Source organism: Buceros rhinoceros, unplaced genomic scaffold, assembly GCF_000710305.1.
Source record: "Buceros rhinoceros silvestris isolate BGI_N320 unplaced genomic scaffold, ASM71030v1 scaffold5610, whole genome shotgun sequence".
In the NCBI taxonomy this organism is placed as follows: Eukaryota; Metazoa; Chordata; class Aves; order Bucerotiformes; family Bucerotidae; genus Buceros; species Buceros rhinoceros.
The window spans coordinates 66,041-86,613 of record NW_010391240.1 but is presented as its reverse complement, the minus strand read 5'-3'; the positions used below and the strand labels follow the sequence as shown (position 1 = coordinate 86,613).

Sequence of the window (20,573 nt, the reverse complement as noted above, 5' to 3'; positions counted from 1 at the left end):
CGGTTCAGAGGACATTAAAGTTGCAGAGAGTTAAAGGAGGTTACTGTTTGTCACACGCAAGGAGCAGTGGTGCTCAGTGGCAGAAAGCAAAATGTGTGCTAGTCCAGAGCAGTCAGCAGAGTCTGGGAGCAACCAGGGAGTTATTGTACGAGATTTTCCTTTTTTTTTTCTTTCTCTTGATCCACAGGGTCTGCCTGGAAATCCAGGGGAAAGAGGACCTCCTGGAAAACCGGTATGTAACTTCGATCCCATATTACACCTTCTGTTCAACTCAGTTCTCACCTACACACCTCACCTCGAAGTGCACTTCAGTGTATTTCCACTGATGCTCTTCCCAGTAGAGCTCCTGGAAAACAGTAAGAACCTCTAAAGCGTTATGATAAAAAGAGCTGTGATGGCTTTGAAACAGTATGAAGATAACTGGATAACTTGTGTGTAAATAAAAGGCAGGATTTTAAAGGCCCTTTCTTAGCACCACTGTGCAGTACCCACAGCAAGAGCTCGTCTCAGGTGTGATTAAGTGCATTGAGAATGTAGGGCGGGAAGTACGTTTGGCCCAGTTTTCCCTCGACAGGGTCAGGGAAACCAATGAGAGTCCATAAGCCTGTTCAGGAAAATTTCTTATACCTGATACCTTTTAAAATTGATTATGAATTTCTCATTCCACAGGGTTCCTCACCCCTGCTGTCTCCAGAGGACATAAATCTCTTAGTGAAGGTAATCAGCCTTTGATGATGGTGGGAATTTATCTGTATGTTTGGTACAGACCTGACTAACACTGTGAAGGGAAAGTGTCTGAGCTACAAGAGCAAAAGGTGCCTTTAAACACTCTGTCAAAGCTTGGAACTTGCAGGTTTCCTACTGGTACTGCTCCAGAACACATGCTGGAGATCAAAATCCAGCCCCCGGCGGTGAAATGACCTACAAAGCTCTTTATAACACAATGTATGTTACAAAAGGTCTGCGACTTCCTCAGCTCTTTCTGAGGCAAGCGTTCCCAAGGAGAGATAAACATTGTCAACTTGTGGTACTTAAACCAGAAAACGGGAACCAGTTTACTAAAATGTCTGATTTTTCACATACACCTTCAAGAGCGACCGGAGTGGTTCTGAACTGTGGGTGCAAAGTCAGTTTGCACAGTGAGTCTAAAAGGATGCAGGTGATCAACCCCAGATGCACCCATGTTTCAAGAGTGACAATCTGGCTTTCTGCTTTTGCTCTCCTTGTAGAGTTGTCTGGGACATAAGGCAGCATCTGAGAGGTGCTGACTTCAAAATCAGATTTACCTGGGCTGGGTTGGGAGATTTTTAAGCAGACTTGGGACATAGAAAGAAATCCTCTTTTATTGATTAAAAGAAACTAAAAAATGACCCTTTTTTACCAACCCCTTTAACATAAGGACCCTTTTAAGATTGCTACTGTGAAATGCCTTCATCAAAGAGCTGTCTGCTTACAGAGCCAAGTGTTTGTCTGGAGATCTCCCTGCATTGTTTGAGATTTCTGGTGAGGACACTAGCAAGAGGCTGGTTCTTGGGAACAGGGTGTCATTTCGGTGTTCTTCTGGTTTCTTCCTCCGATCACGTCACGGTTAAGCACACTCAAATGCCTTGCGTGTACTTTCACTCCACACTATGGATCTACACAAAGCAGCACCTTGAAAGCCCAGATGAAATCAGGGCTCTGTTGTTCTGGGTGCTTCCCAGGCGCTTATATTGTAAGTACATAAATATGTATGTAGGAACTCAGACTTACCCCACAATTTAGCAACTGATCATTGACAGAGTTGGGTAGAATGTAAAGACTACTGAGATGATGCTTCAAAGAGTTTTGGAAGGAGAGAGGTAGTCATTCTCCATGACAGAATTTGCCCAGGACACTGCGACATTCACTTGGTCTTCATGACCTCCATCAGATGAGTTCTCTTCAGCCATGCTAGTTGCTGAACAAAGTTTCCCTTGCAGAATACCCTTCCTGACATTGTGCTGCACCTGGATTTTCCCTGCCCTCTGAGCAGTAACCAGCTCTATCAGACTGCTGTAGACACAGTTTCCTAGTAGTCTTGTAGCTTCAAAACATGGCTGTTCTTGGTAGTCTTACTTTGAAGCTCTCTGACCTCCCTATTAGGAAGAACTTTTCCTTGGTTTCTTGACCCTAGATGATCAGCTAGGCCCTGATAGTTTTCTAGATAGGAAACTCCCCATGGGAACATGTGTGTGCTCAGCTGCTGATCCTCACTCTGCTCCACAGTGCCTTCAGTTCAGTTCTGTAAGGCAAGGCAACCAAGATCCTACCCAGTGTGGTCAAACGTCAAAGGCCTCTGTACTACACTAGCACCACACTACTGCGCTCACAGCGGGTGATTGCGGGGTCTGCTGAGTGTCTTTAGTCCATTGCTAATTTCTCTCCCCATTTCTAGGATGTGTGCACTGAATGCCCTCCTGGCCCACCAGGACTGCCAGGCATCCCAGGTTTCAAAGGAGATAAAGGTCTCCGAGGACCACCAGGAAGAGACGGCCAAGATGGAAAAATGGTAAGAGAGCTGGGGAAGTGCCTGTGCCTTGGATGTGGTGTAACCTGGTCTTTCTTGTAACATTTTTAGATGGTTGGGTTTCAGGGATTTTTGTTTGGTTGGGGTCTTTTTTTGGGGGGGTGGCGTTAACAACCTACCAAATCTTTTTTTAGATATTCAGTGTTTACCTCTACGCCTTCTCCATTGCAGGGGAATGCTGGTCCTAGAGGTCCTGCAGGACCACCTGGGCTGGATGGCCCAAAGGTTGGTTAGTTTTCTTCAATTGTCTATAAAAACTGAATTGTGACTAGTTAGTACACTGGCTGAAGTAGGATCCTGGTGGCATCCACGTCTGTGTAAAGAGGTAGGACGAGCCTGTTGGGTGGGCCTTCTACTGGCAATGCCACATGCATGCAGACCTGCACCACTCCCCACATGAACACTGTTTCGCGTAAATACTATCTTCTACCATCCCTTTGTTCACAGACAGACACAGACACACACACACACACACACACACACAAGCGAAGGGTCTGATTCTCGGTGCTGAATTTCACTACACTGGTGTTTTGATCCCATTCTAAGTCTCAGTTCAAATCAGGTGAGGGGGAAATTAAAGCCTCAGCAGTAGCCATATACACTGTCTGCCATGGTGGGTTTATTCGCAGACACTGAACATCTCCTGAAACACGCTGTGGGAAGAACTCCTTGTTTCAGCTATATGCTTCTGCCTAACAATCCAGGGACATGGGCCGAAATAAAACTTCCAGTGTCTGAATAACGTCACATTTCAAGCATTTCCCATGAAGAGGTCTGTCATCAGTCTGCTGGTGTGCCTGGTCACAACCAAAGCCTTTACAACTGCCTAACGTGAAATGAATCAACACAAACCAATGGAGGGAGAGATAAAGCGGTTTCATGACGGACCATGGATTCCTCCAGACTTCCCTCATAACCGACCTACTGTCTGAAACAGCTTCTGCTCTCTTACCGTCTCTGTATTTGCACTCATTAATGTAGGACAAGCTAATAGAGATTCATCAATTAATTTTTTATCTTGCAATTAAAATTGTGGTGGGGAAAGCAGTAGCATCTCCAAAGTAAATATAAGGGTTGTTCAAAATGCAAGTACGTCCCAGGACAAAATTTGCAGAAGAGTTAGTAACCCCATAACTGGCAGAAAAGCCAAGCAGTCTGAGACACACCACGTCTCTGTTTTCTTGTATGCTATGAGAAAGCAGAGATCTGGGCAGCAAGACTGAATGTTTAGGTAAGTAACAGAGAAATTTCAAACTCTACATGTGCATAAAATCGAGTACTTGATAAATAGCCTAATTTGTGTTCAGTAAAAAGGCAGATTTGCAAATATTAGAAGAAAATATTGTAAGACCCCTAAGAAGATGCAAACACAAACACAGTCTTTGTGACCTCTTTCTAAATACATCAGGAGGATCCTTGCAGCAGAAGACCCAAATGCTCTGCACTTTTAAAGATACTGTCCTTAACGCCACCATCCAGACTGGCACTAGGTCCCATTCTGAATCGGATCGGAAGACCTGCAGAGCCTTGCTCATGAGCAGCCTCGTGCCCTCTGGCACCACGAATTAGGCCTCTTTTGGATCATAACCCGCAGCCCTCCCTCCCCAACTTGCCTCCTGCCTCTCGCGTAGTAAACCAGAGTGTGATTTCCCTGGACAGCAATTCATTAGTGTTCTGTGCGTTGCTCATGGCTGTTCGTCATCCTCTCAGTATTGTTCACTACGCGAGACTCTTCTTGCCGTGCTTTCAGCGTTGATAAGGCAGACATCTACATTCACATTAGCTCCTCTGTTCTACTGTCCCTAGGACAGAGACAGAGGGAGAAAGAGATGGTGGGTGAATTTTCTGACTGCACCTTAGAAATGCTGTTTTCATTGCCGCTGTCTGTGAGAGGAGAGGAGATTACTAGCTCATACTGTGGATGCCTTTGTTGGTCCAGATGGTTCCGTGGCAGGTTCTGATCTAGTGAACTTCCTAACAACCTGTCTGCTTTCTAAGGATGTGCATGTGCTCTTCATGACCGTAAGACCACAACATAAAAACAGGGCTATGCTGGGTCTGCTCAAAGACCGTTCTTCGTTAAATTCCTGGCTCCAGCACTGGTAGTGAAAGTCTAGGACAGAATTTAAGAGGAAGGCAAGAAGGACTCAACCATAATTTCTGAATTTTATGCTCAATTGTCCAAGAGCTTTATGAAATAGGTCAAAAAGCTGATACAATACCGAATCTAATGTGACTGAATGTGACATCCAATGGCTTTTTTTTTTTTTTTTTCCATTGTCAGGGTGCTAAAGGAGACCGTGGTATGACTGGGGATGCAGGAGAAAAAGGTGAACAGGTAAAAACAGTGTGTGCTTTCCAACAGTGCCATCACTGTGGTTGTTCCTTCAATAACTCCTATGATGTCTGCAGAGGAATAGCCTTCTCAGAGGCAGAGGAGGAATAGTGGAGCTCTTCATCACTGATAAACATCAAATGGGCTATGCTGGAGAGTGGAACTGTAGCAGTCCTCCACACACTTCCATCCCCAACTCCAATAAAAACCTTCCCACACGATCTGTTTCCTCACCTCTAGATTGGATGCATTCAATTCTCTGACCTTCAGCCATTCCTGTAGATAATATCCGGATGAGATTTGGGGGTCAGGTGTCTTTGGGTTGAAAAAGCTGGTGTTTCTGTTTGTCCTTGAAGGTGGATGTTATGGTGACATCTTTTGGGAGGGACTGAGATGCCACAGGAAAGACGAGAATGGTCTAAATTAGAGCATACTTTCATAGCTAATTTTGCCAAGGGCTGAGTCAATAGTTTAAGGTGCAAATCAGCACCTCTTCAATGATATTTGTAGGTTGTTTCAAACAGGTTTGGTTTCCTGCCTAATCTTCTGCCTTGTACAGTTCCACAATATCTGTTCTCACCTTCCATTAGCATAGATTTAAGTACACATTAGAAAAAAGTACACCTTCAGTTTGACTCTGTTTATTTCTGAAGTGCATGCTTTGAAAACCAAGGTTTTGCCTTAAAAATCCATGATTCTTTATTTTCTTATAACCAGCTCTCTGTGCATTGTCTCTTTTGGATGTTACTTCACGATGTTCAATCACCAGTTAACTTAAATACAAATAGAGCTGTGAATAATGTAAGTAATGTGTTAAGAAAGTCTCTCTTTTTGTTCTGCAGGGCCACCCGGGAATGCCCGGCTTCTCAGGGGCTCCTGGAAACCCTGGTCCACCTGTAAGTTCCTCCGTTGCAAAGATGGTCCTGTATTTTCTGTACTAACAAGGACTGTTGTAAGCTCCGTGTGTAGGAAAGGACCATTCCCATCCGTCTGTGCATTGCAATTGCATTTTCCAGTGGGTTCCTAATTGTCCCCTGGGTGTCGTGGAGTTTCCTACCCACGATAATTGCTATTTAAACATTGGCCATTTTTCACTGATTGCTTCAACTCACTTTGTAAGTTGATGTTAAGCTTTAGTCACTCCCTTTATACAAGGCAATGGTGAAACCTCTTCCACAGAGACTCTTAGTAGTTTGTGTATAGGTATTTACTTATATGCAGGATAAGTTGTTGAGTCTAGAACCAGCAGATCTAAAGCATTTTAGTTCTCAAATTTACACAGTGGTGTGAGACTGGATTTTCCCCGATTTTCATATCCTGTGGGTGACTTTTGAACCAAAAGGCCTTTTCCACGTGTCCCTGACCATCACAGTCCTTTTCAACCGTAGCTCTACTCCCTCTGCAAATACAGTTGTGCTTCTTTGCATTTAGAAAGTGGTGACAGTGCAGAAGGGCTGAGATAATTTGGCTCTCCTGGTTGTGATATCACCGCTTACACCCTCCAGGAGACTGGGACTTTCCCTGAGTGAAGGACTTTTCTTTCCAAACTGCCTTTCGCTGCCCGCAGTCCTCACTACTCATACTGCTGCTTACGGTGCAGCTTGGCACTGCTGTGCTGAGGGTGCGCAGCCTTCGTCTGTTCTGGGGATCAACACAGGCTCTTCAAAGCTGAATTTACAGTGCACCAGCTAAATGACAGGCGGTACCAGAAAAGAGGATTAGATTAAAATTCTGTTTTCAGATGGTAGCAGAGGCAAAAGGGTGCTGAATGCTTTGGCACTGGGATAACACACGGACCTGCTTTGTAGGTCATTTGTGCTCCTACGAGCATTGTTTTAGAAGCTAATAACACAGACACATTTACTGCATCTATGTCAACCTCATGCTGCCACAGCCATGGGGTTATTCCAGTAAAATTAAAACTCCTAAAATTTTCCTATGAGACCCTCTGAACAGACTCACAGTCAAAGGAAATGTGCAAAGAAAAACTGAGCCTCTCAAAGCAGAGCAAAATGTGATGTTCCCCTAGATATTTTTTTCTTGAACTTCTGCGGACTTTTTCCTCTGTCTGCATTGACTTGTGGTTCCAGGAGTTTGCCTGCCACAGAGTGTGCTTCAAACTGCTCCCATAATTGCTGCTCTTCAGAGTTATTTTTGTCTCAAAATTGGCTTTTTCCTATTTGTCCCCTATTTTCAGAAGGAAGGGCTGGGACCAAACTCAAATATCTGACTATTTGTGGCTTTGGAGGCTGATTAAAAGCAGAGGTTGGCGTTGTTTTTCTGTGATGAATGAAGAAATGATGAAATGAATGATGAACTGAGTGACTGAGAGAAAACTTCAGTGTTGCCAGCTGCGCTAGGGAGTGTGTTGACAAATGTACAAAATGTGTTAATCACTCACATTGTCTCTGCTTTATTTTATTTAGGGACCAGATGGAGCACCAGGACCAATAGGACCAGCAGGAAACCCAGGAGACATAGTAAGCTCTAAGCTGTGTGTTTCACCGCCAGCTTTACCTATATTTAGCTCAGTGAAGTAAAGCTGAGCTGGAGCACATGTAAACTCGTTTGAAAGCTCCCCAAAATACTCAACCTGAATTAACTCTCTGCCTGCAAGTAGGACCTCCACAAATAACCAGAGATCACTCTGTCCTTGTAGTTTTGTTTACTCACCAGATGAAATTCCAAATTAGTCAGAGCACAGTCCAGTCCATGGGACCTCTAAGGAGGCTTTTGTACCTCTTGTCTGTCCTTCCTTGCTATTAGCATCTCTCAGCCTCTAGAACAGGATGACTAAATCTGTTAGGATGCTTCATAACCCAGGCTAATACCTGAACTGTACGTGAGGATTGTCAAAAAGAAACCAGCAACCTGTTGAAACGCGTCACAGCACAGACTGGTGTGATGCCAGGACCTGAGACCATTCCCTGGCACCGCCGACAATACTAGTACAGACGTAACCTTTGAGGAGGCCATGCAGAATTTTGCTGCTGCTGTTTCATTTGGAGGGTGTTCAGATTCTACTTTAAGGAGGTGTGTCAGAAAACCCTGAAAGAGACAGGTGTTCTGATTGGTGCAAACTTCAGGTTGAAAAGGAAGAAATGAACCTTCCCTGAGCTGTTGAGCTGGAACACTTTGAGACTGTGTAATTCTGTGATTAATTTCTAAAGCAATGTTTCCTAATGAGCAAAGTGCCTTTTGCAGATCCACTTCAACACAAACTTCATCATAAGTGATGGTCCTTCTGATGGCTGTTATGAATTCAGAGAATCACAGAATCACACAATGCTAGGGGTTGGAAGGGACCTCTGGAGATCATCTAGTCTAATGCCCCTGCTAAAGCAGGTTCACCTAGATCAGGCTGCCAAGGATCATGTCCAGGTGGATTTTGAAAGTCTCCTGAGAAGGCTCCACAACCTCTCTGGGCACCCTGTTTCAGGGCTCTGCGACCCTCAAAGTAAAGAAGTTTCTCCTCATGTTTAGGTGGAACTTCCCATGTTCTAGTTTGTGCCTTTAGCCCCTTGTCCTGTCACTCACTGGGCACCACTGAAAAGACAATGGCCCATCCTCCTGACACCTGCCCTTTAGATATTGCTAAGCATTGATAAGATCCTCTCTCACTCTTCACTTCTACCAGCTAGACACAAAGGTCTCTCAGCCTTTCCTCATGAGAGAGATGTTCAAGTCCTCTAATCATCTCTGTAGCCCTCCAGTGGACTCTCTCCAGTAGTACCTTGTCTCTCTTGAACTGAGGAGCCCAGAATTGGACACAGCACTCCAGATGTGACCTCACTAGGGCGGAGTAGAGGTGGAGGAGAACCTCCCTTGACTGGCTGGTCACACTCTTCTTAATGTACCCCAGGAGACTATTTGACTTCTTGGCCAGACACTACACAGCCAGGCTGGCTGGAATTCCCTTTCAAACGGGTGATTGATGTGGAGACACTGCGAAAGACCTGGGATGCTCTTGTCCAGTCCTGCAGAGTAGGGGCATTTCTTGGGACTGTCAGCAAGGCACTTCTCAACTCCTCACTTGATAGGTAAAAAATATAAATCTTCTGCGTACCTCATGCAGAAAGGAAGGACTAAATACTAAATATAATTAATCTTCAGGGAAAAATTACCAGTATTTTCAGTGGTTTCTCCATCTGTAACAACTTATAACTAATCCTGGATGGTTTTAGGTGAAAAGAAAGCCCTTTGGTTTCAACTAGAAGGAATTCAAGGAACCTCGTACACTGGGTGACTACAAGACCAGCTGCTCACAGCTGTCCCTTGTCAAACTCTACCTTTGGTAAATCTTCATCTGACAGAAGCATCTGAGGAGCTTGTCTGACCCGCGGTTTTTCTGCTGTCTTTCCAGGGTAAAGATGGCCCTCCAGGTCCACAGGGCCCGCCAGGACTGCCTGGACTTCCAGTGAGTGCAGTTCAGCTCCTTCTAATTCAATATATTAAACTATTCATAAACACATTGGTGTGTAAAACAACGAGGTGACATTTCTGAGGTGCTTTGAAAGCTGTAATGGTACCTGTCGTGTTGACGCTATATCCTTGGTCCAGGACAGTGCGAAGGTTGCATTTGATCACTTTAAATCTGCATAAATTAGCACAGTGAATCAGGCCTGTTCCTTATTGGCTTTCTCATTGGAAGAAATACTCTTATGCAGAGCTCAAAAATCACCTAATAGCTCCAGTGTAAGGGCAGGGAAATTCACAGACTGGACTACTGCCTTTATATGAATCCACTGTCAAAATAATTCCTTTGCACTGACTCAAGTCCGAGTCCATCTCAGACATAGACTTTTCTGGAAAACGTATTAGTAAAATATTTTGTTTTTTTTTTAATTTGTCACAGGGATAGAGCAGCGCTGTTTCTGGTGTGAAGTAGCCCAGCTGAATGAAGGCAGGGGCATCCTAACTGTAACAGCTGATTCTGGAATCCTCTTTCAAGGTTGTTGGAGCGCTTGCCTTTCTGGAAAGCAGGAAACCCCTTAGGCTGGCCCTGTTTGAAAGAGAAGTAGCTTATGCTGCACCAGTAGTGTGGCAAAGTTAGGTTTAAGGCTGAGCCATGGAAATAGGGTAGTTTTGGAGGGTTAGGCAGACTTAGGCCACGACGAATCAGAGGTGCCCTTGTGAAACCCACACTGACAGAAAGCACCTCAATCTTTCCTATCAACTCCTTCCTTACAGCCTGTTTTGATTTCACTTACAGGGCATTGCTGGGACTGACGGCAAAGACGGCAAGCCAGGCTCTCTCGGGGAACCGGTAATGTCACGTAAATCTGGTTTGCTCGGGCCAACAGAGGCTGCACCCAGTACTGGTTTTGGAGCTACCTGTCTATGGACTCCTTAGGGGGGCAGGAGACTGTGTGCATGTCGTTTTTTAACTCTGGAAGGACTATATCATCTTGAGCAATTTATAAGAGTCACACACTCGCAATCTTGAAAAGAAACTGGGTCCTTTTTCTTTTACAGCTACCATAAATCCAGTAGAACTTAGTGATTCCACTTTTACAGCCACCGTAAACATTGCAGGGGAAGAAGGTTCTCTCGTAACATTAAACCTAGAGATCTGTTGCTTAGGTAGAAGCGTATGGGGCATAAAACCTTTAGAGGAGGTGTCTTTAAAGAAGCCTTTCTGGATTGCCCTGTTACAGTTCTGTGGTCCAGGATTGCAGGGTTATATTTGATTTTCTCTACTTAGTTTACACCTTAATTTGCTGAGGGGAAAAAGCTGAGCCATGAAGTTGTCAGTCAAAAGGAGATGTTAATAAATCTGATAATGAACGTTATTCCTTGCAGCTGTGTTTGTTGTATGAAGAACGTGCTGCTGGTATCCGGCATTTACAGTCTCTTTCTGTGACTTGTCAAATGGGACTTACTGGTTCTGGGAAGAGCAAAGTTCCCAGTCACTAGGACCCCCTCCTGGGGCCGTGTTTGTCACAGCAGCTGCAGACAGTTTTGTGCTTGCTTCGAAACACCAGAGGCAGGTGCAGAATTTGAATGTGCTTCTGGACCGGGTGTTGGTGCTGTTCTGTGCGTTACCCCTCTGATGTTAAAATGCTGTAAAGGTGCCGCAGTCTAAAGGTCTAAGCTCAAAGCCTGCCTTCATGGCAGCACAGGTCGGGGTGTGCATAGGAGTGTCTGTCACCACTGTCCTCCTCATGTGCTCAGACTTCAGCATTGCTGGAGAAACCCTGAGCACAGATCTCAGTGCTGTTATATCTAAGGGAGAAGAGAGGGAAGTTTTCAGCAGCAGAGAGATGGACCCGAGACTCTCACTAACATGAACACGGTTGTTTTCCCTAGGGAAAGCCTGGGGAACCAGGGCTGCCAGGCCAGGAGGGTGCCAGAGGCTTACCGGTAGGTGTTGCTCTGAAGGGTTCAATACAGTCACTCTTCTGTACTGTAGCCAGGAAGCTTTTGATGGGCGGATGAGGTCCTTTACTGATGCATAGATATGACCAAAGAGCTGGTGTGGCTGAGAATAACCATAGCTTTGTGACTAAATAAATCACCTCATCACGGCTTGGCTTCGCGGACGAAGGTTTGGGAAGGGCTTTACCCACGCTTACTGCAAGCGCGCTGATGGCTGAAAAGGCCAATGCGGGATATGCAAGACCGGTTGCAAAGAGCACACCAGCAGGTCTCCTTGGGTGGTACAGTTGAGGCACAGTTCTTTCTGCACTCTCTTTTCTCCTCGAGACTGATTCTACGCGTGCTCTCAAAGGAGACAGCAGCGTTATGTATGGTGTGTCTCCAAATCTCCCGATTGGAGGCCAGGGTGACTAAATAAATACATAATCAACAAAAAACCAACAGGGGCAATTCTGAATCCTTTACACTTGGAGAAGAACATTCCTTACCTAGAAGTTAAAGCACAAAACCTCATGACACCCTTTCTACCAGAAGGCGTAGTCACAGCTGTAGCCCTTGTGTTCTGATATGTGTTCTCTGAAAGGATGGGGACGGTGAAATTTAGGGTTAAAGCATCTATTGGCTGGTCATACCAGGAATACAGACACTGCAGTCTTGGTCTTGGAGCCTAAGGAGCTATGGAAAGCTCTTCCTTTGACACGGCCCTTTCTAATCACTCCCTGGCATACAGCAGTCCCATGCTGACCAGTCTCCAGTAATCTTAGGCAAAGTTGGGAAGGTTGTTAACTAAACATTCAAGCTAGAGTTTTCTTGGTGTTTCATGAATCAGGGTAATGGACAGTTATTGATTTCATTCTGTTTTGTAGGGTTTCAAAGGACAGAGAGGAGATACAGGTCCCCCAGGTCCCCGGGTAAGCAACGTGTAACCCATGCAAGGTCCTTTGGACAAAGATTTTGTGAGAATTGACCTTTCTGAGGCAGTAGGTTAAAATGATGACAGATCTGTTTAACATGGGTGTTTTCAGTTACAATTCCATGGGCCACAGCCATGGCATAAAATCACAGCAGCTGTGTTCATTCCCTCTGCCGAAGGTCTGACCCCAGGTACGGTGAGGCAGCTGGCAGAGCGGGCTCTCCTGATGTGCTCTTTAAGACAGCCCTTTATGTGGAAATCTCGAGGATGCCTCTATACCCCCATCCCTCTGGTAAAAATGCTGACATACCAGGTGAGGAGCCCTACTGCACTTGGACAAGTATCAGCTCTCCTCCAGAAATGCCTAAGTGCAAAATAAAAACTTACAGAAACGTAAATATAAATGCCTCTAGCCCTTCGATGTAGTTGCCTGTGGATCATAAAACCCAAAACTCAAATCCCGCAAGAAAAGTTGGTCTCTCGGTTCTGAGCAATACGGTACAAAACAGCACCTTGGTGTAGGACGTGGAATATGAAAATCAATGTCCTTTTGCCTAACTCAGGGTTTTTACAGGGAAATAAAATGCTCTGCTTGCAGGAGCACAGCTGGAAAATCCAGCGCTGTTGTTCGTTATATCTTCCTTGCTGGAGTAGTTTCTGTATCATGAATAGGTTGGTGGTTTTCAGGGGCTGCAGTAGCAAAAGTTCTACTGGAAAGCAGTGTGCTGCCTTGTGCATCACTTACCGAAGATGCTTCCAAGTTATTTTTATAGGCTGTGTGACATGTATGATGAACGAGGCTCTCATTGGCTTTAAAAAAGTTTTCACTGAGCTCAGTCCTACATCGCACAAACCCTGTACTGCTTATAGTGGTGTTACTGGTTTGTCTTTGACCTTGAGCTGATACCTCTGTCCTTTTTGCTGAATTGCAGGGGGAGCCAGGTGCGACAGGTCCTCCTGGTCGTGAGGGGCCACCAGGGAAGGATGTAAGTGTAACATTTTGATCAGAAACTAACCTCCTTCTCGCTGACAAGCAAAGATTTTAATTCACAGCAACGCTGACCCAAAACAGCTGCAGGAACCGCAATAAAGCGTGAAATACTGCAGCAGTGCACACGGAATGAGTTGTGCTGAGAGCGTAACACAGAATTTGAGGGCCTTTGTCACTTCTCAGCTGCTGAGAGCAGCTAGATCTTGTCAGCTCTGCCTTTGGAAAAGCGGAGGAAGCTGCGCTGTTTGAATCCCAGGCTGTGCAGCGTAGCCATGGACCTGCTTTCTGCCACCCCTCTCCAGGCAGTGCTTCATTCTGCAGGTCCCACTGGGGTAGGTTCTGTCACGCTTCCCCTGGAAAAGCTGTACTTTGTGCGTAGCTCCACTGAAATCTATGAAATATGAAATACCTATGGAATAAGAAGCTGCTGCTCAGAGGACAAAGAGATGGTGCAAACAGATCCTCTGACGTTATTAGTGTCAAATGTAGTCACACAGCAAAGTCCTGGGAGAGCGCAGCTCACGTGGGATCCTGCAGCAATGTTCCAAGCAGCCGATGTGCCAGTGTCGTGGGGCTTAGGGAAGTGGTTTCTCATTTGCACCCTCTTGTATCACTGGAAAACTGTTGTGCTGTAAATAGTAACCTGCAAAATAAAATGGAAGATAGACCAAGGGGAACCCTGCAAAGAAGAGAGAAGCAGGACTTAAGCCTCCCTCAAGAGAGGACAAAGAAGTCAATTTTAGAGGAATACTGATTTGTCCCTGACAAATCCAGCTCTAAGATAACCAGATAATAATGATTTCTGTCTGTAATCAGGCTGCATTTAGTGGTAGATGTTTAAAATTCAAAGAGCTGGTCTTCCTCATACATAACTGAAAGGGGGTACTGACACTTCTTTAATTCTGCTTCCCTCTAATTCGTGAGCAGTGTAATTTAGTAGGAGTGTTTTTGCTTGCCTACATGTCAGATCTTTCCCTCCCACCAGAATACTTAATACTTTTCTTTATTTCAGGGTGATACTGGTCCTGCAGGACCACAGGGGCCTCGAGGACTCAGAGGGCAGCCGGTGAGTTTTCTCTCTGACAAGGCATTTCTGGAGGGACACTGTGTGTAGTGGGAATATCCTGCAGTCCAGAACTCTGCTTTGGAAGAAGAGTCTTAAGCAAGATTCAGGTGATGTCGAATTAAAACACTTTGCCTACTTTGAGAAAGGTAAATTGGGATGATATTGCTAGAAGCTGATGAAGACTGATAACAGCGCAATGGAGTGATGTTGCTGACTTGGTGGGAAGAAGAGTTTAATGGATTCTGCCAGGACTGCGGTGTCAGAAGGGCTGGTATTCCAGTCCTGCCTCTGGCACCTCACTTGCTTCTCACATGGCCTCAGTTTTCAAGGTAGACACGAATTGCAGGTGACCAGTTTGAGATATCTGGGGTCCAGCTGTGATACTATTCATTTTTGCCATGCTCTCTGTAAATTTTTGCGGAAAAAAACCCTATAATTTGAGGAAAGTTTTACTTAATTGAACACCTGTAGAGTTTTATTAGAAATTCAGTGAAAATGGCAATTTAGTTGACTTTTCAGAAAGTGTCATTTGTGATGGCTGAGAAATTACTTTTATTAATTTCATGGGGTTTTTAATTCTCTCTTAAAAATCAACCCTTTCCAAGTTTGAATGCAGGTCTCTGTTGCTGAACCTAGGCACATCTTTAATCTCTTGCAACGAGTGACCTCCTTCTCAGAAGACCTGCTAGTGAAGCAGATTCTGCAACATGTTCCACAATCAGGGCAAAAATGCTGATTCAGCCAGCAGCGGAGCGACAGGTCGCTGTGAGCTGGGGGAGCGTAGGGGTTTAGATTAGGCTGCAGGAACATATGGAGAGCTCCTGCGTCTACTGTGTAATTTCCCTCATTATTCCTGTACTGCTGATATCACTCACTAACGTGTCATGGCCCGGCACAACACTAGCAACAAATAAAAAGATTTGAGGAGACAGAAATTATTGCAACTCCAGGCCATATTCTTCTTTGGAGAAGATGTGGTTGGGGTTTTGTATGTTGGAGAGCAAAGTATCAGTATTTCTCAGTGATTTTCTTCCTCTGCTTTGTTTCTTCCCTAATAAGGAATAGGAGGCACGATTTTGAATATTGCCAGCAAAAGGGCTGGTCTTTATGGTCAGCTCCTATTCAGGGAAAAGCATCTCTGCATGGGGAGTTGGAAGGAGAGAGAAGCAGGTGTAGAGTTTCATCTCACCAAACTTTAGTCAGTGTAGATGGTCAACTCAGCTACTTTGATGAGGAACAGTGAGAAACGGCTTCTTTTAAAGGATGATTTGGCTCATTCTGAGTTGTCTGGTGTCAGGCAAGTATCAAATGCCTCAAAGCTTGAGAATAAGTGTTTCTCTCTGATACCAAAAGACAGGGAAGCCTGAAGTAATCAAAAAGTAAATGCCTGGCCTCTGGACCCCTGATTCAGTTGATAGCCCTGAGAAGAGGATGGTGGACAGTAATTTGCAGGACCTACCTCAGTTAGTGGAGAAAGGAGATTTCTAAAACAGGAAGGTGTGGGGGAGATCTGGAGGTAATCTGTCAGGTGGTACAGAGCACTGTAACATTGATCAGTGCCTTGCCAGGAGGTGCTTCAAACACGAACTAAAGAGGCTTGTCTGAACACTAGTAACTTGGAGCTGGCATAGTAGGTGCCTCCATCCGTACAGGAAGATGCGGCATATGATAGGGATAAGGGTGACAAAATAAGGAAGGAGGAGGAGTGATGGTTAGGTCCTCTTCAGTCTATGGAATTCGGGTCCACATCTCTAACTTTTTGTCCTGATGTGGGGTCAACCAGGGACGCAGAAATTGTGGGGTCAATTGAAAATACGAGATCCTTACTCTGTAGTCTGCCAAGAGAGGAGATTGGGCAATGCTGAAGAAATCCCTGCTGGTGTAGCAGTAGGTGGATATTTTTCATTGTAGTATGCGTCACTTCACTAACATTTTCCCTTTTGATATAGGGCAAGAATGGATCACCTGGATCTCCAGGAGAACCTGGCCCAGCAGGTAACCCAGTAAGTACCACAAAGGAAGCTCATGCAGCAACCAGTTATGTCAAGGAGAGGTGACTGACGGAGTATAGGTGGGGTGGATTATGTGTAGTTGCTCCCCATCCCTGACGTTGCTGTGTCTGAGGATCAGTGATCTGAAAATCACTGGCTGGCCACAACATTGCGGGGGTTTGGCTATGTTCCTGGAATTCATGTGCTATCTGGGTCATCATCTTTCCCAGCAAAAGTTAAGTGCTCTCAGAAGAAGGGATGGATTGATTACCTGGTATGGAAAAAAGATTGGCATGCCCCACCTTCACCAGGAGATTTAATTTTGCCAAGCAGGGACTGTGCAGCCAGCAGAGTTGTCACAAGGAAGGAGAGGGCCTCGGGGCATTGGCAGACTGCCACTGAGGAACAGCAGCAGCAGAGAAATCCTCCCCGGGCGCCTGGGGAAGGAGCAGACAGTGGGCAGTAAACCAAAATCATGAAGCAGAATGAAACCCCTCGGGGGCCATCCTGTGCGGAAGAACAGTATGGTAATGAAGAGCTGTAAAGAGGGCAGTGAGGAGTCGTTTCGGGTTTTTTCCGTTTGGCTGCTGAAAATTGTTCAGGTTTTAGCAAATCCACACAAATGTACATTTGCATCCAGTAGCATCTAATGCAGCGCAGTGCTCTTCCCTCCATTTGTCCACCTAGACATGGGTGGACACACTTGCTGGGCTGTTGGATTCAGATAGAAACAAAGACAAAGCAGGAGAATCTGAAAAAACGCCGCAGGACTGCACTCCTTGTAGCTGTTACGATGCCCTAAAAGGATCTCAGCCTTGCCCCACGCTCGTGCCCCCATGCTCCTATCGCTTTGCTTCAGGGATGTCTCATCCTAGAGCGACCTCAGTGAGTCAAGCAACACCTTTCTGCATGGGCAGGTGACGACAGTGCTGGTGGAGTCTCACAGCCTTTCTGCAGCCAAGAAGTAGTGCCATGGCTTTTTGCTCCTTGACACAACTTCCTCTTACCTTCCTGAGCCCACTGCCATTGCTTCTGACCCCATGGATCTCTGCTGTTGCCTTTTCAAACTTCATTTCTTCTTTTCATTACACTGACCCCTATTCCCAATTTCTGTCACTGCTTTTGCTGACCACTCCTGCTTCAGGATGCCCTGTGAGTGCCAAATGGGGGTTATTTTTTAATTATCATTGTGTTATCACATTACTGTATGGTAAGCTGGTGACCCAGGGGCTCACCAGGCAGCTTCCTGCATAAACACAGGAGGATTTACAGCCCAGAAATAATATACAAGATTGAAATAAGGTAAAGTCAGATGTATGAGAAAGGGGAAACAATGAGACAAGGCTGGTCAGCAGAACAGACAGTCATCAGTATCCTTCTGTCATTAAAATGAATCCTCTCCCTTTCATAAAGATTGTTACGGGAAGTATTTCCTTGTGCTGTACAAGAATCCATTTATTTCCAACCTTGTCTGGAAATGCACCAATTTCTTTCACAATGTGGTGTGACAAGCCAATATATTATATTTCCATTAAAAAAAAAAAAAACAAACAAAAAAAGGAGAAGCAAGAAAGGTTATCATGGCAATAAGGGTGGTGGAGTCCCCATCCCTGGAGGGGTTTCACAGCCGTGTGGGTGTGGTGCTGAGGGACATGGTTTAGGGACCCCGGCAGTGCAGCGGGAATGATTGGACTCGATGATCTTAAAGGTCTTTTCCAACCAAAATGATTCAGTGATTCGCTAATTCTGAGCGCTCATGGTTAAGCCTGCACACAGCAACACAGCCCCTGAAATCTCCAGGGGTGACTGCACAGCTGAAAGCCACGTGCTTTGTGCCTGCCAGGTCCTTTGGTGTTCACTTGACACAAGGTGGGCTTACAGTGAAGTTTTATTCTGAGAAGAAACAGGGATATGTTCTGAATTAGAAAGTAGGGGGCAAAATTGTGAAATAAGAGGCTAAAACAAGAGTAAAAAATTACTAGAAGTGTACGTGAAATGGCTCTGTTCATCAACTGCCATTTAAGCTGCCCTGATCTGTAAGAAAAAAAGGATAATTTGGCAGAGTATCACAAGAGATAAGCACAAGGCAGACATTTTTTCAACTGAACCTGGAAATAAAGGCAAAAGAGCAATTCAGCAGCTGTCTGGGTTCTCAGGTGTGAGCAGTATGACCACCTGCACTGTTTCCCTGTTGTTGCCCATCACAGCATTTCCACCCTGCAACACAGAAACCACGCAGTGCCAGAAGAGCGGCTGAACATACCTCCTGGCACTTCCATAATTGTCACTTCCTTTTCATCTTTTCCCAGGGACCCCACATAGCCCATTAATAATGCAGGCATGGTGTTTGCAATCTGCTTTTCTAAATGACTTTGTTCTTCCTTCCCGTGTCAGTCCTGCTGCTCCAGTGAAATTTCCCGGTTCCGTTGTATCTGTACATCTGGAAAAGAGGAGCTGGAGAAAGGGCTGCTAGTGTCTTTTCTGATTTCTGTCCTAAGGGTCCTAAAGGAAATAAAGGAGAAACCGGCAGCCCAGGAGTCCCTGGTTTCATAGGACCCCGAGGACCACCTGTGAGTATGGCTGGGGAAGGATTAGACTCACTAACTACCTGCTTTTGAATGTTGTGCTGATGAAGATGGCACGTGATCATCTTTAATTAGGTAAAACCCCATAAGCAGGAGATCTGACGGATCCAGAAGCCATACACTTACACTTCCAAAGGAAACTGGACTGCGAAATCAGCATTTTTCAAATGGATGAACATCCATGATCTCATTTGCTGAGCTGGTACCTGTCAGTCGGCCCTGATAATGTGTGCATTAATCAGACGGGTTCAATAGTCTTCTTAATATGGGTGTGCAGTATTTAAGTTCTCAGAGTATATCTCTGCATCAGGGGCTAAATAGGGGAATTTTAAGTGCTGGTAAGAATATAGGCAGTTCTGATATTTGCTGTTCCCTGCAAAAGTCCTTTTTTACCAGCAGCAGAAGTACATTACAATTTAGGTATTCATATATCTCCCAAAGTGACCATAAAATAACACCCATACATGGGAAAATACCACAGCCTTGAAATCCAGTATCTTTAGCCCTTCAGAGGTGAGAAAAATATATTACATTCCACTGGAAGGATGGAAAAGGTGGGTGTTAGGTAAAAACCTTTGTTTCTAACTCTGCTATGACTTAAAATGAAGTTCAAAAGGTTTTCATGTGAATATAGCAGAGAGGAATCTTCCACAGGATGATTTTTTTGATTATTATTTTATTTTATGATTGGAAAGGAAGTTTCATGATTAAAGGAGGAGAATGAAATATTGCTCTGGAAAATTAATTTAAAACAGCTAATGTGGTGGCCATTTAAAACTGAAGTGGCCCTAAGGAATACTCGAGTGAGTCTGATGATTCCTAATTTGGAGCTGGTGTGATCACACATCTATGATTAGTTACAGCACTTGTGCATACGTGAATAGATGCTAGAAGTGTCGAAGATGTTAAATGAGTTTCCAGGTTATGGGAAAAATGCCACCTGCACGCACAAATGACAGAAACAATCATGTGTGCGGGTTGTACGTGGACTATAAAGATGGATCTTTTGTGATACAGGAAAGTGGGCAGAATTTTAGCGACAACGAGCTTTGTGTTTGTTCTGCTTTACCAGTGCACTTCAGGGCTGCAGCGACAATTTTTCATGGAAATGCTAAAATGCAAAATTGTATTGTCTAACTATCACATTATAAATGCAGAGTGCAGAAGAAAAATCCTAATAGGGTGTTTGTTCCAGGTATTTAATACAGTTCTGACACACAGGAAGCTTTCAGGCTCAGACTTGCTCTATCCCTGGTTTGTATTCATTATCTCAGCTGCAAACACAAGACAGTACCTCTACTTACAAAATTTACTTCATTTACTTCTTCAGACTGCTGTAGGTAATAACACTGACACCAGCCCAGGGAAAGTGTATGAAGAGTTGCGAAAAGTCTCTAAGAAAAAGGAATAAATTGTACTGAAAGCAGGATCACACTTTCAGTGAAATGTCTCTCCTGCTCTCAGCTGGTTTGGTAGAAATAACTTCCTGTTATTTACACTTACAAGGTACGAAGCTTTGCTAAAAAATGCTTTCTGAATAGTAGGATGTATCTTTCCAGGAATGACCTGCAGCAGTGGGATAAAGGTCAATCATCCAAACCTGCTGCTATCTGGCAGAAAACTGGGGCTCTAAACAAAAAGCAGGACTTGCGGTTATTAGGTAGGATCTTACACCTCCTTGCAGTGTGGTGCTAAATTCAGTCTCTGTATCTCGCAGGGAGAGCCAGGAGAGAAAGGTCCTCCTGGAAAAGAGGTAAGTTAAATTC

General features: G+C 44.8%; 1 protein-coding gene across 1 annotated transcript in view; it reads left to right on the top strand.

Moving 5' to 3' along the window:
- The window catches only part of LOC104497517, a 46,490-nt gene that overhangs the window by 19,584 nt on the left and 6,333 nt on the right, over positions 1-20,573 (top strand). The window contains exons 13-26 of the mRNA XM_010140784.1: positions 188-232; positions 2,417-2,530; positions 2,720-2,773; positions 4,299-4,434; positions 4,833-4,886; positions 5,726-5,779; positions 9,247-9,300; positions 10,096-10,149; positions 11,193-11,246; positions 12,128-12,172; positions 13,107-13,160; positions 14,178-14,231; positions 16,181-16,234; positions 20,525-20,560. Coding sequence (XP_010139086.1) covers positions 188-232; positions 2,417-2,530; positions 2,720-2,773; positions 4,299-4,434; positions 4,833-4,886; positions 5,726-5,779; positions 9,247-9,300; positions 10,096-10,149; positions 11,193-11,246; positions 12,128-12,172; positions 13,107-13,160; positions 14,178-14,231; positions 16,181-16,234; positions 20,525-20,560 — 862 coding nt within the window. The remainder of the gene's footprint in view (positions 1-187; positions 233-2,416; positions 2,531-2,719; positions 2,774-4,298; positions 4,435-4,832; positions 4,887-5,725; positions 5,780-9,246; positions 9,301-10,095; positions 10,150-11,192; positions 11,247-12,127; positions 12,173-13,106; positions 13,161-14,177; positions 14,232-16,180; positions 16,235-20,524; positions 20,561-20,573) is intronic.